Raw genomic sequence first — 19,133 nt, 5'->3', positions numbered from 1 at the left:
CACTGTTGTAAGTAGGAATTAATTAAATCCATACAAAAAGCTTTAAACGGGGAAGAGCTGAGGGAAATATTATATTTGACTGAGTCTGAGTTTCCTCAGCTTTGACTCGACCCACCATGCTTTATCGTGCCATTCTTGTCCATGTGTTAGACTTACTAATGAATGTGGCTAACCAACCAAAGGCTTTAAAAAAAAAGATACACAACACTTTAAACGTCAATCATGGTGGGACATTTTGTATCAACAACTAAAGAAAATCCCTTTGAATACCTCATGTGAAAATTGTTTGTTGTGATGTTGCACTAAAAAAATAAAAATGACTCATTTGTAACCCAACACTGTTCTCTGTTGACTTTATTCTGACCTTGTTGGAAGTGTTAGCGTTAAAGCTCTCTGGGGTTTTAAAGGCCAATACATTCTGAAAATGCTGTTATCCAATACATTGCAGTCTTAAACTGCACTATTAAACTGGGTTATATTCATCTAACACAACAGCAAAAAATCACCCTCATTGTATTTCCCTAAGAGTTGACCATAAGTAGCTTTACTTTTTCCATGACAAATATACAGAATATATTTACTATCTGCTTCCTTACAATCCATATTAAAACCCTGGACACGTTTTTCCTTTTCTAAACATTAAATGCAAACATTTAGATCCCCTGTTCAAAGTTTTATACACATTTCCGCTGAATTCTTAAAAGATTAAACTAATTCAATGTTTTAGTCTTTCCAGGTTGAAGATCCTTTAACATATTAGAAACTCAATATATTGTATTTTTATTTTTATTCTCTTGGTGGGATGAACACCATTTTCCATAAGATATTCCCTCATTTATATATACAACCTTTATTTGATCAGGTAACCTCACTGAGCTCAAGATCAAGAGAAACCTCAGTAAAGCAGATAGAAAGAAAAAAAAACAGCCAGACATAATATAACACATAGCGTCAGAGACAGCCACGGAGATCACTAAATAGATCTGAAATCTATTATTATTATATATAATTTGACCACAGCATTTTATTCACATCATTTTCATACTCAAACCATTCAGTTTGACATTTAGGGAAATACACTTTACCCATTTTCGTTTTATTGCTAAGAAAGTCTGTATGCCAAATATGAAGTTGCAGCCATCGGCCACTACGCTTAACTTACCATAAAGACTGGAAGACAAAACAGCTAACCTGTCTTTTTCCAAAGGTAAAGGTAAATAAAAATCTGCCTGCCAAGAAATAGTCACATAATGTGTTTGTAAAACCACAACTTGTCGATTTTACAGTGCAGTTTTCACACAGATACAGAAACAAACAACATGTTAATTAGGTTTAGATGTGCTGGTAGGTGAATTTCTTTGCACTTTTTACATTTACATTTTGATCGGACCTCGCCCCCTGCTTCCAGTCTTAATGCTGAGCTTAGCAAACTAGCTGCTTGCTGGAGCTAAATATTTAACAGACAGATATATGAAAGTGCTATCTATCTAGCATATTTCCCTAAATGTTGAACTATTCCCCTAAAGGACTCGATTGACTCTATTTTGGAAAGGAAGCTCAATTGTTGATGAGAGGGTGAGGAAAAAATACAAACAAACTAAAAGGTATTTCTTCTTACTGTAGACATTGTTACTTGCCTGTAGGCAGTTAGTGTAGGACGTGCTACCACATCAGCATGTGCACAGGACAGAGATATTTACCAGAGACACAGGTATTGATTTTGGCGTTCCTTCTGTCGTAACATGTAAAAGCCAAATTGACCAACAAGCCAATTTCCCAAAGAGTCAATTGAATCCTTTCAGGCGGTTTTCATGGCAGATTTAACAGACTGACGAACCTGAAAGTGGTGGTGTAAAATCAGATCTTCACCCTCATCGCATGTACGGCACAGAATCCGATACAGTATTTACTGAAAGGTGAACATTGGATTGATCAACAAACTGATACATACATCCAGGACTTGCATGTCTTACTGTGACTGAGTGTCAGCAAGGAGTACATATGTCTCTATTAGAGATTCAAACACACACACATATACAGTCAGACACAAACACGCACCCGGTCAATAATGTTAAAGTCTAGTATTTAGACTTTTGGCTATCATCATAAAAGGTACAAAAGGAATTTCAAAAACAAAACAGATAGAAAAATGTTGTCATCAATGTGAATTTAAACTGTAATGATACTGTATACATAAAACAGAGAAGGCACTTATTATTGCAACAGATTCAATTCAGTTCCCTCAGTAGCTACATGATGGGGTAGCAGCCGTACAGAGCGATGCCACACTGGTTGTTCTTGTTGCGTGCCATCCGGATGTAGCCGCCGTCTCCAAAGGTACTTCCCCAGCTGGACGAAAAGAGCAGAAAAACAAAGGAATACAATTCAAGGGATACACCGAAGTTGTGGGGATATTGATTCATCGGTAAACATTTTACTTAAGTGAGGAGAATGTGAACAGAAGAGTCATCACCGTGCTCTGAAGTTGATCAATCACAAGTGGCTCATACTTATACTTTAGCATACACTTTTTCAGGTTGAGAAGGATACAAGTATAGAGTTGAATCTGATCTAAAGTTTGAGTAACTATACAGGTGCTGGTCATATAATTAGAATATCATCAAAAAGTTGATTTATTTCAGTAATTCCATTCAAAAAGTGAAACTTGTATAATGTATACATTCATTCCACACAGACTGATATATTTCAAGTGTTCATTCCTTTTAATTTTGATGATTATAACTGACAACTAATGAAAACTCCAAAATCAGTATGTCAGAAAATTTGAATATTGTGAAAAGGTTCAATATTGAAGACACCTGGTGCCACACTCTAATCAGCTAATTAACTCAAAACACCTGCAAAGGCCTTTAAATGGTCTCTCAGTCTAGTTCTGTGGGCTACACAATCATGGGGAAGACTGCTGACTTGACAGCTGTCCAAAAGACGACCATTGACACCTTGCACAAGGAGGGCAAGATACAAAAGGTCATTGCTAAAGAGGCTGGCTGTTCACAGAGCTCTGTGTCCAAGCACATTAATAGAGAGGCGAAGGGAAGAAAAAGATGTGGTAGAAAAAGTGTACAAGCAATAGGGATAACCGCACCCTGGAGAGGATTGTGAAACAAAAGCCATTCAAAAATGTGGGGGAGATTCACATAGAGTGGACTGCAGCTGGAGTCAGTGCTTCAAGAACCACCACGCACAGACGTATGCAAGACATTGTCGCATTCCTTGTGTCAAGCCACTCTTGAACAAGACACAGCATCAGAAGCGTCTCGCCTGGGCTAAAGACAAAAAGGACTGGACTGTTGCTGAGTGGTTATGTTATGTTAAGTTATGTTCTCTGATGAAAGTAAATTTTGCATTTCCTTTGGAAATCAAGGTCCCAGAGTCTGGAGGAAGAGAGGAGAGGCACAGAATCCACGTTGCTTGAAGTCCAGTGTAAAGTTTCCACAGTCAGTGATGGTTTGGGGTGCCATGTCATCTGCTGGTGTTGGTCCACTGTGTTTTCTGAGGTCCAAGGTCAACGCAGCCGTCTACCAGGAAGTTTTAGAGCACTTCATGCTTCCTGCTGCTGACCAACTTTATGGAGATGCAGATTTCATTTTCCAACAGGACTTCCAGTACCTGGTTTAAGGACCACTCGCCTGACCTTAAACCTATAGAAAATCTATGGGGTATTGTGAGGAGGAAGATGCGATACGCCAGACCCAACAATGCGCTGAAGAGCTGAAGGCCACTATCAGAGCAACCTGGGCTCTCATAACACCTGAGCAGTGCCACAGACTGATGGACTCCATGCCACGCTGCATTGCTGCAGTAATTCAGGCAAAAGGAGCCCCAACTAAGTATTGAGTGCTGTACATGCTCATACTTTTCATGTTCATACTTTTCAGTTGGCCAACATTTCTAAAAATCCTTTTTTTGTATTGGTCTTAAGTAATATTCTAATTTTCTGAGATACTGAATTTGGGATTTTCATTAGTTGTCAGTTTTAATCATCACAATTAAATGAAATAAACATTTGAAATATATCAGTCTGTGTGTAATGAATGAATATAATATCCAAGTTTCACTTTTTGAATGGAATTACTGAAATAAATCAACTTTTTGATGATATTCTAATTATATGACCAGTACCTGTATATAAAGACACACAGTAAAGTCTTTTGCTTGATACAAAAGTAACAGAAGTAGCAGAGGCGCAATGATGCAATTTCCCTTGTGGGTGATGGCAGATCAAAACTGTGTGCAATGGATGAATATGTGAATGCTCTTCTGCTATATTTCTAAAAATAAACCTGGCTAGATTAGCTGGTCTTAATTTTTTTAACTTACTAAATCTACACATCAACACTTGAAACATTTGGCTTACTTCTTCCTGGAGATAATGCCAATGACTTTCTCTCTCTCCATATCACTATGTGTATTATGTACACATCTATATTTAGATTGATGGGTTTTGAAGATTGGTCTCAAAAGAAGATAAAATGTCACACTCAAAAATTGGTCCAAAAGCTCCCGATAGTTTTAAGCGTGCTATGATGTCCTAGCCCAACCAGTCTGTATTATGTGGCTGATCACTACATGTCAGCAAAATACCCAAACCTTATAGAGAACATAACAGTTGGTCTTTGCTTGTTGACACAGTGTACTTTCCTGTTTTGCTCTGACTTCTCTGTTTCACTTCCCCTGTGTCCTGCAGTGCAGCCAATATGTACCCACTATTATAATTACTATTAGTCCTATAAGTTCTATTATTCTCGTTATTACCCTCTACTATTACCATTATTTTACTTATCTATGTAAAACTTGCATTGTGCTGCTCTCTCTCTCTCTCAACAGGTCAAGACTGTTGGCCGCTCGCCCTGAGTATGGGTTGAGTTTAGGTGAATTGAATTAAGCATATAGGAGGTACACATAAGCTCAGCATGTGCTTAGGGGAGATCATGGCAGTCAAAATATCTCACCTGTTCTTTACCAGCCAGTAGTCTTGTCCGTTCAGTGTGCCATAGCCCACAGCTAACACCCCATGGTTCACTTTCTGGGTGCAGCTAGGGTCATCGTACACACCTGAAATGGCACGGGTCAAAAAATTTTTGGAAATCAATTCACGTGTATTATCATCATCGACTATCACTATTCCAGTAGGTGAGGGATTCAGTGTCTTGCTCAAGAAAAAATTTAAGAGAAACTTAGCCCAGGTATAAAACATTACTTAATGCGCCCCCCCCTCCATAATATTGTCTGGATCTTTCTGCATAAAGATGAGAGTGTCTTATGCAGCTCATGATGTGTAACGTACCACTCCTGTAGAAAGTAAATCTGGGCCGCGTGGCATCAATCGCCACTGATATGGGTCCGATGGTGGAGAGTGCCTGCTTCAGTTGCTCCTCGTCTCCCTCAGGCAGGAAGCTGTACTGGGAGCAGTTGGCAGCACGGTACACGGGGTTGTAGTGGCACTGTTGTGACTTAAGTAAGGGGAAAAACTGGGGTTAAAACCAATGATTGATGATGACCACAGGATGTGTGACATATACCTAAAAAGCCAAAAAAGTAATTTCTTTCATTTTTCCTGTGTTCCGATATGACATGAAGTTGGCATGAGGCACAACTGAACAAACCAACTACGGTGACGTCCATGTATGAAAAATGTTGACTTGTTCTTTTGTCCTTTGAAACATTTTCTTTGACTTTTTACATTTTCCAGCTCTTGGCAGGTAAGCCAGAAAGTGAATTTCAGACACAGACGCCAGTCACTGTGCTTATTAGGAGATTATTTCACATCACAGATTGAGTTGTTATTTATTTTACGGGTGCATTAGAGCCACAACACCTCCAGAAGGCTGGAACAGTCTGTCGGATCTGCTCAGAACTGCCCTCCTCCTCCTCACAAACATGAACAACAGCAAACCAGATCAAGCCTGGAGGACAAACATGTTGTCCGCTCAGATTAATTTATTGTTGCTCCAAAGAGACATTAACAGCAGACCACAGACAAGTGAGAAGAGTGTTGCTGTCTACAGCCTGAAGGGTCGGACTTAACTTGTTGTACACCCACACTGTTGTCTCATACAGGAATTTCTTTACTGTAAATCTGAGTTTGCACTAAACATGTTTCCATAAAACAACTCCACACTCAGCACTCTGACCTCAACTTGTTTTAGTTTTAGGCTGAAGCCTCCCATAAGAGAACAATGATCATCCTTTGTTTCCTTGTGTATAAAAGAAGTACTGACTTACAATGACCAGTAACAGAATCTACAACTTTAATGTTTTCCACCTCTCAACCACACAATACTCTGAATCAACATGAACTCAGTTCGCTCCTCAGTTTCTCGAGCTGCAGCTGACGATTGTTTTCATTATCGATTAATTTACATATAACATATCTAAAAATTTGGACTGAATTTTCACTTTGCCTGGTATTCGAATTTTGTTTGTACCTTTGAAGTGCTTCCATCTGAGTCTGGGTTTTGTTATGTCTTGTGTAATTTTTTTTTTTACAGCGAATGCATGAGAGATTATTTTTGGAAGCGTCATTTAACACAATACATGAGTGTGTACACCACCGCCACGCCACGCCCTATACACTAAATATGCAATTATATAGGGCCCCGCATATCATTCATTCATTTATTCATATTTAAATTGCTACAAGACAAAAAGCCTATCACTGGTTCTGACCCACAGCTCTTTTTAAATTATTTTGAATTGCATGAGTCCTGTTGAGATTTAAAGGTTCAGTGTGTAATATTTCTGAGGATTTATTGACAGAAATGCAATTTAATATCCATAACTAGGTTTTCAGTGGTGTGTAAAGAACCATTATGTTTTTATGAGCCATTTCTATCTACATAACCGTGGGCACCCCCTTCCATGGATGACGCAGTATTTTGTCGTCATGTTTCTAGAGTAGCTGTCAACGGACAAACAGCCTACCGAGCGCGTTTTGTCTTCACGGCGTTCTTCTTCTGATTGTATAATTACGGCAGTGTAGATGCCTGTCACTACATAAATGTGTCCGGAGAAGAAAAAGAGGGAATAATAATAATAATGATGATAAACAGTCCTCTGTTTTTCTGCTGGACAGGTAATTAAGTTAGTTGGACTTTAGCGATGCAAATGAAAGCTGTTGTTTGGTAGCTTTAGCTCGTAGCTGGCCATAATCACAGAGAGAAGTGACGTGTTTCCCCTCTCAGCGGTGTAAAATATGTAGTTGGATTCATTTCATGTAGCGTCTCTCTCCAGCGCTCTGTTTGGGTTTGTTATGTTCGTCAGACAATCAGCTGATCACTAATTGGCAATAAAACTGCAGCTTCCAACATCAAAGCTCAGATTAACCAGCTAAAATTTTACTGCGCTGGTAATTTCATGTAGTTCTTCTCCAGCCTCTGTTATGGCTTTGCTACGTGGACAAGAAATGTGTCCTTACCTTCCTGAGACAAACAGATGATGAATATTAGTGCAATAAAACTGTAGCAGCACGGAAGCTCAGATCAGCAGCTAAACTTCACATTTTACTGCCCTGGTGGAAAACATGTATTTCTTTTTACTGCTAATGGTGATATATAACAAGACCGTGTGCCTATCAAGTGACCAATAATGAATACTTTCCGAATTTGCATAAGAAAATATTGTTTTTTGGATATTGCTTCACCACTGTGCACACAAATATGTCATTTGTACTTTCACATGCTAAATGCCCATTAAAAACGTTGCACCATTTCACCACGAGCTGAAATTATGGCTGTCAGTACTACTTTGAGTTTCAATTGTATTTCAAAAAATAAAAAAAGACATTTTGGTAATATTTGCAGATTGTTTATCTAATTAATTAAGCAAAGCGAGAGGAGCCTTGATCCTCACCAGCCAATGCCTTTGTAAACTTCATGTATTATGTGGTTTATAATGGACTGTGGTGCAGAAACAGTGATTGTCCTGTTATCAGTCTGTGGTCATGCTTTATGCACTTGATGTGATAGTTTTTGAGATAATCTTAGTTTACTTTGGTATGTTAGTCCAGATAAGCCAACCCTCCCAAGATGTAACAAAAAGTATGATTACAGTACAGTAAAATCATTTATTACAGGAGAATGAGACATCATGTAACATTTCATTTCTTGATGTGGCTGTTGTTTAATTATTTTTTTTTTTAAACCTGTCCTGCCCAGCAGCCTGGTAGTATGATGACCTGGATCCATATTGTGCCAGACATATTTTACTTCAACAAGAGAGTATTAATATACTCCTTTGTCTGTTTTATTATTTATTTAATTATGTATTGATTTGTCACTGGGCCGGACAGGGGGGCAGACACGGGGATGGAGGGGCACAAACAGACAGCACAGAGAAAGGACAAGACCTGCAAGAGAAGGGGGATGGAAGGTGGGGACAACAGGGAAAAGCAGAGGGAAACACCAATTGCAGAAAGCAACGAAACCTGCAATAGAACAGAGAGGGGGGCTTGGGGAGGAGAAAAACAACAACAAACAAACACAAACAAAAACAAACAATAAAATAACAATAATCGTAAAAGACAACCAGCCGAACAGCAGCAATAAACAGCTGACATAGTAAGACAACTTAGAGAAAAATGAAAACATGAAACAGTCACACACACTAAATAAGCAACACAGCACAGCCACGAGAGCTGGAATAATAACATATTGTTGCCACATTGTTTAGTACAATATTAAAAAGATTTCATGTTATATACTGTAGATATAGTTTATATTTTTAATTCATACTTCTCTGCTCCAGGCAAACTGAGGAGGGCCCCCAAAGAAAATCTTTCCTGGGGCCCCTTTTGTCTAGAGTTTGGCATGTGTTTGCAGGTTACTTATGCATAAAAATGTGTGTATTACAACTGACGTTTTGTTATTGCTTTTGATTACTTTTCACGTTTTCTTCCAGGATACCAGCTCAAAGTGTTCAAATAAATTTTCCACGTAGTTTTCAGCAACAAAGAATCTTTGACCAGCAGGATTAAACCAGTTACTCACCACTCCTACATAGGGGTATGCAGCATCAGAGTCAATGCCCATGTTGTCAATGACGTACTGGAAGGCTCGGTGCATGAAGCCGCCATTGCAGCCCTTGTTGCCATATTTGCTTGAACAGTCCACCAGGTTTTGGGGGCTGAGGTCCACCAGCTTCCCTGTTGTCTTGGCTAACTGGCCCTCCAAGGCCCCTGCGGCACTGAAGGCCCAGCAGGATCCACAAGCACCCTGGATTCAAAAGAGCGATGCCATACTGTCATATCCACAAAGTAAAAATACATTTATTAGCTCCAAAATTTGAAGAAACACTTTTTCACACTTTTCCACACTTGGCAGCACAACATGAGTTTGTAAATATGGAGCGAGCGGAGGGCCCAGCAGAGTTTAAGAGGTTGAAAATCTATACTGAGTCTGGGAAATGTTCTTGTTTGTCAATTATATTTAACATGTTGCACAGAACAGAAGACACTCTAAAATCAATACTTGTACAATATGTCTCTGGTACTCTTCTGCACAACACAAGTTTGTAATAAGTTGCAAAGCTCTTTGTTCCCTCAAAACTAAGTAAGCAATCCTTCAATATGATGAGATTTTTCAGTTCTTTGCAGTGTAAATCAACTTTTCTGAAGAACATTTTAAAATTACCACACTTCAGACCTTTATCAGTTAGATTTTCAAATTGTGTCCAAACTGACATTTGTCTGTGCTACTTCAGAAATATAGCTTGTGAACAGATAATTAATGTAACAAATGGGCATTGTCATATGAGTGCTATTTATATGCTGTAGTTATAGGGCTGCACGGTTATGGCCAAAATAATTTCTTCAAGATTAAGCTGCTTGATATGTAACTTCATTAAGATAAAAAAATAAAACATCTAGTAAAGAGTATGTTTGCTTAAAAATGTTCAAATAAAGTGCACATAGCAAAGTAAAAAGATAAAACAATAAGTAAAATGTACATATAAGCATACTGTACGTAGGAGAGAGGGTGTGTGTATTACAGTATGTTAACTGAGTTGTGTGTTAGGTGGCTATTTTTCTTAATAAGATGTCGTATCAAAAATCACACTTAATACAGAAATAACTGTATAATTCCAGTCTTTCAGGGTTAACAAACAATCATTACGTAGTAGTATACAATTATATTTACACAATTATATACATTTTAACACCGGTGGACATTTAGTGGCCAACAAGTTGCCAACTAAAAACTGTATCCAGATTTTTTACTTTTGTTTCCACTAGTGATTTTTCATATTTAAACTTATCACTTGTCATTTGTAATGGTGCGCTTGATTGTGGTAATGCACGTCAGACAGTGACCTCGCACCTCTTCAGCACCAAAAACAAAATGGATGTGGCAAACACCTGGCAGTTGTGGTAATGACTTCTTGTGTGAACAAGAACCGACTTGACAAATAAGGAACTGGGGGAATCTGGTAAAAGAGGCTAGTGGGATGATGACAGTGTTGATTGCGTCACTGTGAGACACCAGATACTTTCACCAACCCCACTGATTAAATCTGCTGACTGTCTTCTTATGATGAGTTATTTGAGTCTTTGATGGAAAGAGAATCACTATGGGTATGTTTTCATACCTGCATCTTGACGCTGGTAACGCAGCCCTTCTCTCTCCAGTCCATGGTGTCTGGTATATCAGCGCCTGATGTCCCAGCAAAGGCAGATGGTGCCCTCTGGATGTCAGTGGGAGGAGTGAGTGTGGCAAAAGATTGCAGGATCTCCTCTGGTGTCTATAAAGCAGTAGAAAACAACTGATGAAATGAGCAACAGTGAGTTCAGTTTCAAATGGCCTATATTCATTTTGCACGGTTGTAAAGAAACATTAAAACATTTTATTCAGATTGGGCTGAAATCCTTCATCAAATGTCAGAAGTGTGTGAAGCAGAATCATGTGTGTAACAATAATTTTCATTACTGATTAATCTTCTAAAAAAACATGAGAAAATAGCGGAAGGTCATTATTTTCCAGAGCCAAAAGTGACATCTTCACATGTCTTGTTTTATTTGAGCAACAGTCCAAAATCCAAAGATATTCAGTTTACCGTTATATATGAAAAATTTAAGCATCACATTCTCACATTTAAAAAGACTGAAACACAGGAATGTTTGACATTTTTAAACAGTGGCTTAAAGGATTAATAGTTAGTTTTTTTTTAAACTGTAGCTGCCGATTCATTTTCTGTCAGTCAACTTACTCTTTCAACTGTAATGTGAATGATTCTTTTCTATTAGACGCTACTTTGGTTCTTCGTAAAGAAGAACTAGTTAGCAATTAACTAGTAAAGAAAGTCGTACTTTATATTAAATATAAACAGTAGAGTGAACAAGTGTCTCACCATGTCTCCCATGTGGTTCATGCTTAGTTCGTAGGTGTGAAGCCCCATAGAGGCCTCCAGGTTGTGTGTTGTAATGAGCATCAGGTTCTTCTCCCATAATTCCCTGCGGTGCACATCCTCCAACTTAAAAATGTAGAGAAAGGGTGCATAAGGTCAAATGCTGTATAAATTAATAATAAATCTTACATACAGAGTATTTTTTATCACATACCTCATTTTGGTACTTCTTCTCGTGTGTCTTCTTCCACAGCTCCCAGTGGAGGTCCAGCCTGCTGTCAAACGTGGCTGCTGCGCCGACACACAGGGAGACGAGCAGCAGGCTCCCCAACATCATTCCTGTAAACACACACACAAACATGGACCACATGAGAAGTCAGCCGGTCGTGTGACCTTTTATTAGACATCTGCTAGCTAAACAAACTGGCTGGCAGAGATCAAGCCTTGTGTCAGAAACATACAAATGGTTTTCACTTCATAAAAAACACACAGAATCAATGTCTAAGAGTCTGGAGGATTAGTGCTGACAAAATGTCTTCAGAGGTTGTATTAAATTCAAAAGTCAAAAGAAAAAAATAAGACAAGCAAAGGACTTTTGTAAAAATATGAACAAGATACAAATCTCAACGTTTTGTTTCTTCGGTCAAGACCTTGGCATTTAGAATTTTGAACAGACATCACAGTTGTTGCTTTATCAGCAAAGTTTGATTTACACTCCAGCAAGTTGGTAAAACAGAAACCCAACATCTCTTTTTGAGGTCTCACTCAAATTCTTGCCTGGATAAATTGCACACTATTAATGTGTCATTTTATTTATTTTATATTCTTTGAGCGCATTTCAAGAGACTGCAGCTTTTTGGCTAACTATGGCACATTTGCAGCAATGTCAAGTAAACCAATAAATATCTCACTTCTAAAACCTGTAGCCTATGTTATGTGTGTTATATTGAACATACAAATGCTATTTTTCAAAATGTAGACCAGTCAGTTTAATTTTGTGGCAATTTGTTACTTTCTTACCTTGTATATGCCAGTGTTGTTGGATAATCAACTCGGCTAACTAAGTAACATTTACTTGCTTACCTTGTCTAGCGTTTTTAAACTTGCAAGGTCTGCTAGGCTAACTAGCTACACTAACATTTGACTGCTAGGCTAACTAACTAACCTAGGTAAGCATCCGGGCTCTCAAATTTTATCAAAAGTTTGGAGTGAGATAACGGATGTTAGAGGAGAAGCCACTCAAATATTTGCAGCAGCGGCCCCTCGGCCCCAGCCAATTCTCTCAAGCTTTTACTAGCAGTTAAATTTTACCTTTAGTTGGTAATTGACCCGAACAAATGGAAATTCTCAAAAAGACAAATCTATCAAAACTAAAAAGAAATTTGGCCCCAAACGAGCCCACTGAACAGCAGTGCTGTACACATAGGCCTACAGTAGGATGGCAGAACTTGCTCTAGCTGTGTGTGACTAGGCTACACATTTCAGCTTATGAATGGTGTTTTGTGTTGTAATTGTTTGTTGCACATTTTAATGCCTTGATGACAGGGGGAGGGGACTCTCACTTAAAGCACTGTGGCTCAAGGGCAGCCATTTTCACCAGCATGATGGATGATAGCTTACCGTCCAGAGCCAATATATAGAAAAACATCTCTAGTCCTTTCCTTAGTTTCAGGAAGCCAGCGCTAAGCCCAGTGGCGGACAGTAACAAAGTAGTACCTACTTTAGTACACAAGGTTTTTGTACCAAACTTGAGTATTTTCTTTTCATGCCACTTCCTACTTCTACTCCACCACATCTCAAAGAGAAATATTGTACTTTGTACTTTATCTGACAGCTTCAGTTAGTTACTTTAAAAGTAAGATTTCTACACATAACATAAGAAGAGCTAAAAAATAGGAAGTTTTAAAATAAATTAAATTACTTAACAGTTTACAGAAGTCCAGCTAGTAGAACTACAGTGGGTACGGAAAGTATTCAGACCCCTTTAAATTTTTCACTCTTTGTTTCATTGCAGCCATTTTCCAAAAATCAAAAAAGTTCATTTTATTTCTCAGTAATGTACACTCAGCACCCCATCTTGACAGAAAAAAACAGAAATGTAGAATTTTTGCAAATGTATTAAAAAAGAAAAACTGAAATATCACATGGTCATAAGTATTCAGACCCTTTGCTCAGTATTTAGTAGAAGCACCCTTTTGATCTAATACAGCCATGAGTCGTTTTGGGAAAGATGCAACAAGTTTTTCACATCTGGATTTGGGTATCCTCTGCCATTCCTCCTTGCAGATCCTCTCCAGTTCTGTCTGGTTGGATGGTAAACGCTGGTGGACAGCCATTTTCAGGTCTCTCCAGAGATGCTCAATTGGGTTTAAGTCAGGGCTCTGGCTGGGCCATTCAAGAACAGCCACGGAGTTGTTGTGAAGCCACTCCTTCGTTATTTTAGCGGGTATTTTAGGGTCATTGTCTTGTTGGAAGGTAAACCTTCGGCCCAGTCTGAGGTCCAGAGCGCTCTGGAAAAGGTTTTCGTCCAGGATATCCCTGTACTTGGCCGCATTCATCTTTCCCTCGATTGCAACCAGTCGTCCTGTCCCTGCAACTGAAAAACACCCCCACAGCATGATGCTGCCACCACCATGCTTCACTGTTGAGACTGTATTGGACAGGTGATGAGCAGTGCCTGGTTTTCTCCACACATACCGCTTAGAATTAAGGCCAAAAAGTTCTATCTTGGTCTCATCAGACCAGAAGATCTTATTTATCACCATCTTGGAGTCCTTCAGGTGTTTTTTAGCAAACTCCATGCGGGCTTTCATGTGTCTTGCACTGAGGAGAGGCTTCCGTCGGGCCACTCTGCCATAAAGCCCCGACTGGTGGATTGCTGCAGTGATGGTTGACTTACTACAACTTTCTCCCATCTCCTGACTGCATCTCTGGAGCTCAGCCACAGTGACCTTTGGGTTCTTCTTTACCTCTCTCACCAAGGCTCTTCTCCCCCGATAGCTCAGTTTGGCCGGACGGCCAGCTCTAGGAAGGGTTCTGGTCGTCCCAAACGTCTTCCATTTGAGGATTATGGAGGCCACTGTGCTCTTAGGAACCTTAAGTGCAGCAGAAATTTTTTGTAACCTTGGCCAGATCTGTGCCTTGCCACAATTCTGTCTCTGAGCTCTTCAGGCAGTTCCTTTGACCTCATGATTCTCATTTGCTCTGACATGCACTGTGAGCTGTAAGGTCTTATATAGACAGGTGTGTGGCTTTCCTAATCAAGTCCAATCAGTATAATCAAACACAGCTGGACTCAAATGAAGGTGTAGAACCATCTCAAGGATGATCAGAAGAAATAGACAGCACCTGAGTTAAATATGAGTGTCACGGCAAAGGGTCTGAATATTATGACCATGTGATATTTCAGTTTTTCTTTTTTAATAAATTTGCAAAAATTTCTACATTTCTGTTTTTTTCTGTCAAGATGGGGTGCTGAGTGTACATTACTGAGAAATAAAATGAACTTTTTTGATTTTTGGAAAATGGCTGCAATGAAACAAAGAGTGAAAAATTTAAAGGGGTCTGAATACTTTCCGTACCCACTGTACATCAGTTAGACAGAAATTTAATTGGTTTTAGTAATAGTACTTTTTCATGTAAAAACATTTCGTGGGTCCAGCTTCACAATGTGAAGGACAACTTCAAAGGTGTGAGAAATACAAGGTGTGGCATGTGAGCGTATGAACTGGCTGAAATGCGTGTGTCTCACGGTGAATGCGTGAGACTTGAGAGCCCCGGTAAGCATGATTCATTTATATATTTTTTTCCAGTTGGTTTCAGCACCATTCATTTTCAAAGTTGATATCCTGTCTCACAGTGTAGTTTTTTAACCTGACTTTTGTCTACTTTTTCAGAATAACCTGAAAACTTGGTTCCATTTAGGTTACTGTCAACCCACTAGGATTCATTTTTGCATCCACAGGGGCTCTGGTTCTAAGAAATGTTTGTTGAAAACAAACTCTAAGATGTTATTACAGTAGCGCTGAGCCTGAGGAGTGAGGAACAAAAGTGTTGCTATATGAGGAGGAAGTGGTTTTCATTTGGGCTGCAGGTATGTATTGTCTCTGCCAGTCAGTTAGATAAATAACACACCGCAACACATTATTGCAGAGTTCTGGTTGAACTTCGATTTTTACACTCACAAGGTTAATGTGTGTGTTATATCTTTAGTAACTTACTGTAGGGGAATGGTCATGTGTACAGGTTATAAAGAATATACCAGTAAGCAATATGCTCATAGTCTAATCCTCTTCTAAATAGTAATGTTACTTGAGTAACTTAAGCTGTAAAGCGGTTTACAGAAACTGAATCAAATCTGAAAAGTACGTAAATATATTGTCCGAATGTTCTGCGAGAAAGAAATTGAAATGAACGGCACTGGGAGAAGTTGAGAGTCTATTTATTTTATACATCAGTACATTTTTCACTCCCAGAATTGCTAAAATCAGATAGCTTGATGAATGCTGTCTGAAAGTTAAACTGATTTCATATCCTCCACGGCTTTTCACAGCAGATATATAGCAAGAATGTCAATGTTATCAGTTCCACCTGTGCATAATTCCAGTTTTTAATGGTTTGTGTTTGGGAAACTCAAAGCACTTGGTGGAAGTGAATGAACTGTACATCACACAAAACTCAAACATTATTCCATTACAGCATATTCACAATTTTATACTCAGGTGAATGTTGATGCACAATAATTTAATATTAGATAAGTGCCTAGCCTTCTGGTACCTGTAGAACACAGGTTTCCTATACTATACTATAATAAACTATATTCAGATTGAGAACATTTGCAATCAAATACATTTTGGAGGAAACATGAAATATTGTGGTTTGTGGTTTGTTATAGTACGGTTAGAGATAGAGTCTTAAAAAATATACATAAAACTTTTCTTTTTCATGCTGTTCATCTTAGAGTTATGGAGGTAGTGCAGGTGGTATTTTAGATTGCATTATGTTGAAATGTTCTGAACGATCTGATCACCCATATCTACAAAGCTGAACAGACTTTTAAAAATATACCTCTTACATAAGGCTGCGTGAAAAGTGTGTGTCTGAGTGTTGCTTCCACAAATGTAAAGCCATTTAACTGTACATATATCCCCAAGTATGGTAACTGTCACAAGACCAGAACTGAAACTACTGAACAAGCAAGAAATTTCAGTTATGTCACTAAGTTTCAACATCAGTTATTTTTTAATCAAACGATTGGACAATTAAAGATAATGTACTGGACGTGGGTTAGCGAGGTGTTCAGTTAGTGTTCAGTTTGCAGATCTACCAGTTTCACCTGATCACCTTGAGGATGGTAAACAAGTGAACTTAAGAAATAAGCTGAGAATAAAGAGGCTTTTATTTGATAACATAACCCAAGATCACACAAACCTACAATATACCTTAAATATAGCCTGTTGCCAGAATCTGAAACTCTAGATCCAGCCAAGTACATTGGACTTTATCAAAGAAAATGGCCTGTTTGGTTACCTTTGTTTATCTTATTACACATTTCAGAAATACTAATAATAAGAAACAATAAATCAGTCTAATAATAAATGTTTTGTATAATGTCACTGTAACAAAAATGTACAGAACATCGTTTCTCAACACTCTAGAGACTGGCAGATGAAATACTAAAATATATTTAGATCATTTTGTAGTCTTAAAGTTATTATGAAGCACCACAAACACTCTAAACCTTAGTGTAATATTGTAAAAGCGTTAGTACAAGATGATTTTCCTGACACTAGGACAATTGAAGCCTGTGTAAAACACAAAAACGAAACTAAAAGCAAACACGACTTAAAGCTTCTTATTAATGGACTCCTCTTTCACAAACGTCCTGCCATAATATAAAAGGAAAATAAATCGATAAAAGTTAAAAGTCTTGATGAAGGGTGTGTAACTTGCCTTGATCAGTCGGACTCATCGCTGCTTCTATGTCGAATGCACCCTGACTGTTTTCCTGGTTGATATTTATGAGGTAAGTGTCACATGATATATCGCAGTTCTTCCTCTTTAATTCAGCTGCATCTCGCTGAAGGGTTTTGTAATCACCTGAAACGACGCAGTGGAAAGACCAACAGGCGAAAAATGAAGTTACTCAGCAAAAATTAGAAATGTCCTCTCACTTAAGACAGCTTCTACAGCAAACTTAACACGTGTTAATATTTGTGTGAAAATAAAAAGATTCAACAACTAAGACACAAACTGAACAAAGTTTCACAGACATGGGAGTAGCAGAAATGGAAAAATGTTTCCCCGGAACAAAGGAGGGGCCAAAATCAAAAGTAACAATCAGTATCTGGTGTGGCCCGTGGTTCTGTGCAGGTGTTGTCACATGTGGTCTGCCACTGCCACTCATTTACACTGGGGACGCTGGGGACACGTTTTGAAATGGCTGATTTTGTTATATTTATATATTTTAAAATGTTTGCTTCCCGAATTTTGTGTTTCCTTTTACATAAAAAATAATACATTTCCACCATTGTTGCAGAAACATTCACGAGAAAGCAGCAAATGAAGTGTTTCATGATCAAAATTTCCTGGGAGAGGTCTCCCCAGACACAATGTTGACATTGAGGATATCGTTAAAACACTGTTTAAGGATCTTTTCGTTTAGTTTACGTGAACCTAACATCGCTTATCGTGACATCTTGCGAGCTAAGTGTCTCTTCACAGCCCTAAACTGAGCCCCTATGTCCCCACCACTTGTCAACACAAAGTGACGCCATTGCGATCAGCTGTCCTTCCTGTCCCCCCTGTGGTGCTTTCTTAAGCATCTCACAGTACAGAAATTGCAATTTATTGGCCTGGCAACATCTTCAGTCCTAATGCCTCCTTGCAGCATGCAGGGACAGTGGGCATCTTACTTTTGAGTTTTTCAGAGTCACTAGAAAGGTCTCTTTAGCGTTCTAAGTTATAACTGTGACCTTAATTTCCTACCGTCTAAATGCTGTCAGTGCCGACTGTTCCACAGGTGCATGTTCATTCATTTTTTATGGTTCATTGAACAAGCATGGAATACATTATTTACATCCTTTACAATAAAGATCTGTAAAGTTATTTGAAATCTTACAGAATTATCTTTAAAATACAGTGCTCTTCTTTTGCTGAGTATATGAAGAATGAGCAAAAGTTGTATTATTATATTATATTATTATAAATTGAAACAATTAATTAGGAGTAATTAGTGTCTACACTATTTCTTAAAGTTAAAAAAGTTCATATTTTTTTAAGTCTGCAGTAGCAGTCCATATACTGTGATATGCATTGCACTTCACAATATAAAATTGTGCAACACTAAAGAAACTAAGGATTTCAACAGGATTTAAGGTGCTTAGTATATTACATAAAGTGAGATTATGAGATATCCTGTCAGCAAAGTTGACAATTTGTCCTGAGGCTGGAGAAATGGAAATGAAAAACACTCCTCCAACACAGGGGGAATGAATATGTTTCTTATTTCATGGCAAACTGCTTAATAGATTTTCATATTTCTGGTGTAAAATTGAAATCTCTGGTATGATGGGGTGCAATAAGAAAGGTCAGGAAGGTCACAAAAGATGTTAGGATTCAAGGTCTGGGGAGCATGACTGCACTGGAGATGTCTTGGGAATGCAGTCAGTAGCAGCAGGCATATGTGATCCTGCACTAAAGTGTAGGACGCTGGCTAAAAGGTCAGGAGGTCAGATGTTGATGAGTTCTCTGGACCAAAGTGTGGGATGGAC

The 19,133-nt window shown here is 38.5% G+C and overlaps 1 protein-coding gene across 2 annotated transcripts; it reads right to left on the bottom strand.

Annotated features, from left to right (window-relative positions):
• Window positions 1–337: 337 nt before the first annotated feature.
• Window positions 338–17,465, bottom strand: ctss2.1 (cathepsin S, ortholog2, tandem duplicate 1). Of its 2 annotated transcripts, XM_038710524.1 has the most exons (8): window positions 17,314–17,465; window positions 11,576–11,700; window positions 11,365–11,487; window positions 10,606–10,758; window positions 9,009–9,233; window positions 5,309–5,474; window positions 4,974–5,076; window positions 338–2,349 (listed from the first exon to the last, which is right to left on the bottom strand). In XM_038710524.1, the coding sequence occupies exons 1-8, from the start codon at window positions 17,330–17,332 to the stop codon at window positions 2,250–2,252; spliced, it is 1,014 nt and encodes a 337-aa protein (XP_038566452.1). In that variant the 5' UTR covers window positions 17,333–17,465; the 3' UTR covers window positions 338–2,249. The 2 variants fall into 2 exon arrangements, with proteins under 2 accessions (XP_038566452.1, XP_038566451.1); XM_038710523.1 differs by lacking the exon at window positions 17,314–17,465 and having other exon boundaries at window positions 11,576–11,737.
• Between the last annotated feature and the right edge of the window lie 1,668 nt (window positions 17,466–19,133).

Source organism: Micropterus salmoides, unplaced genomic scaffold (genome assembly GCF_014851395.1).
Source record: "Micropterus salmoides isolate LMB-PRFRI ecotype aquatic unplaced genomic scaffold, ASM1485139v1 Ms_hic_scaffold_11, whole genome shotgun sequence".
Classification (NCBI taxonomy): domain Eukaryota; kingdom Metazoa; phylum Chordata; class Actinopteri; order Centrarchiformes; family Centrarchidae; genus Micropterus; species Micropterus salmoides.
Note: the sequence above shows the minus strand (reverse complement) of the source record. Positions and strands in the feature narration are given on the sequence as shown.

Bases quoted from the DNA above. Each gene is read 5' to 3' on its own strand.
- ctss2.1 (XM_038710523.1), bottom strand. From the start codon at position 11,731: ATGTGGTCCATGTTTGTGTGTGTGTTTACAGGAATGATGTTGGGGAGC. The intron at 11,488-11,575 runs GTATGTGATAAA...TACATTTTTAAG, and splicing joins AGAAGAAGTACCAAAATGAG to TTGGAGGATGTGCACCGCAG. The intron at 2,350-4,973 runs GTGAGATATTTT...CTTTTCGTCCAG, and splicing joins TACTGGCTGGTAAAGAACAG to CTGGGGAAGTACCTTTGGAG.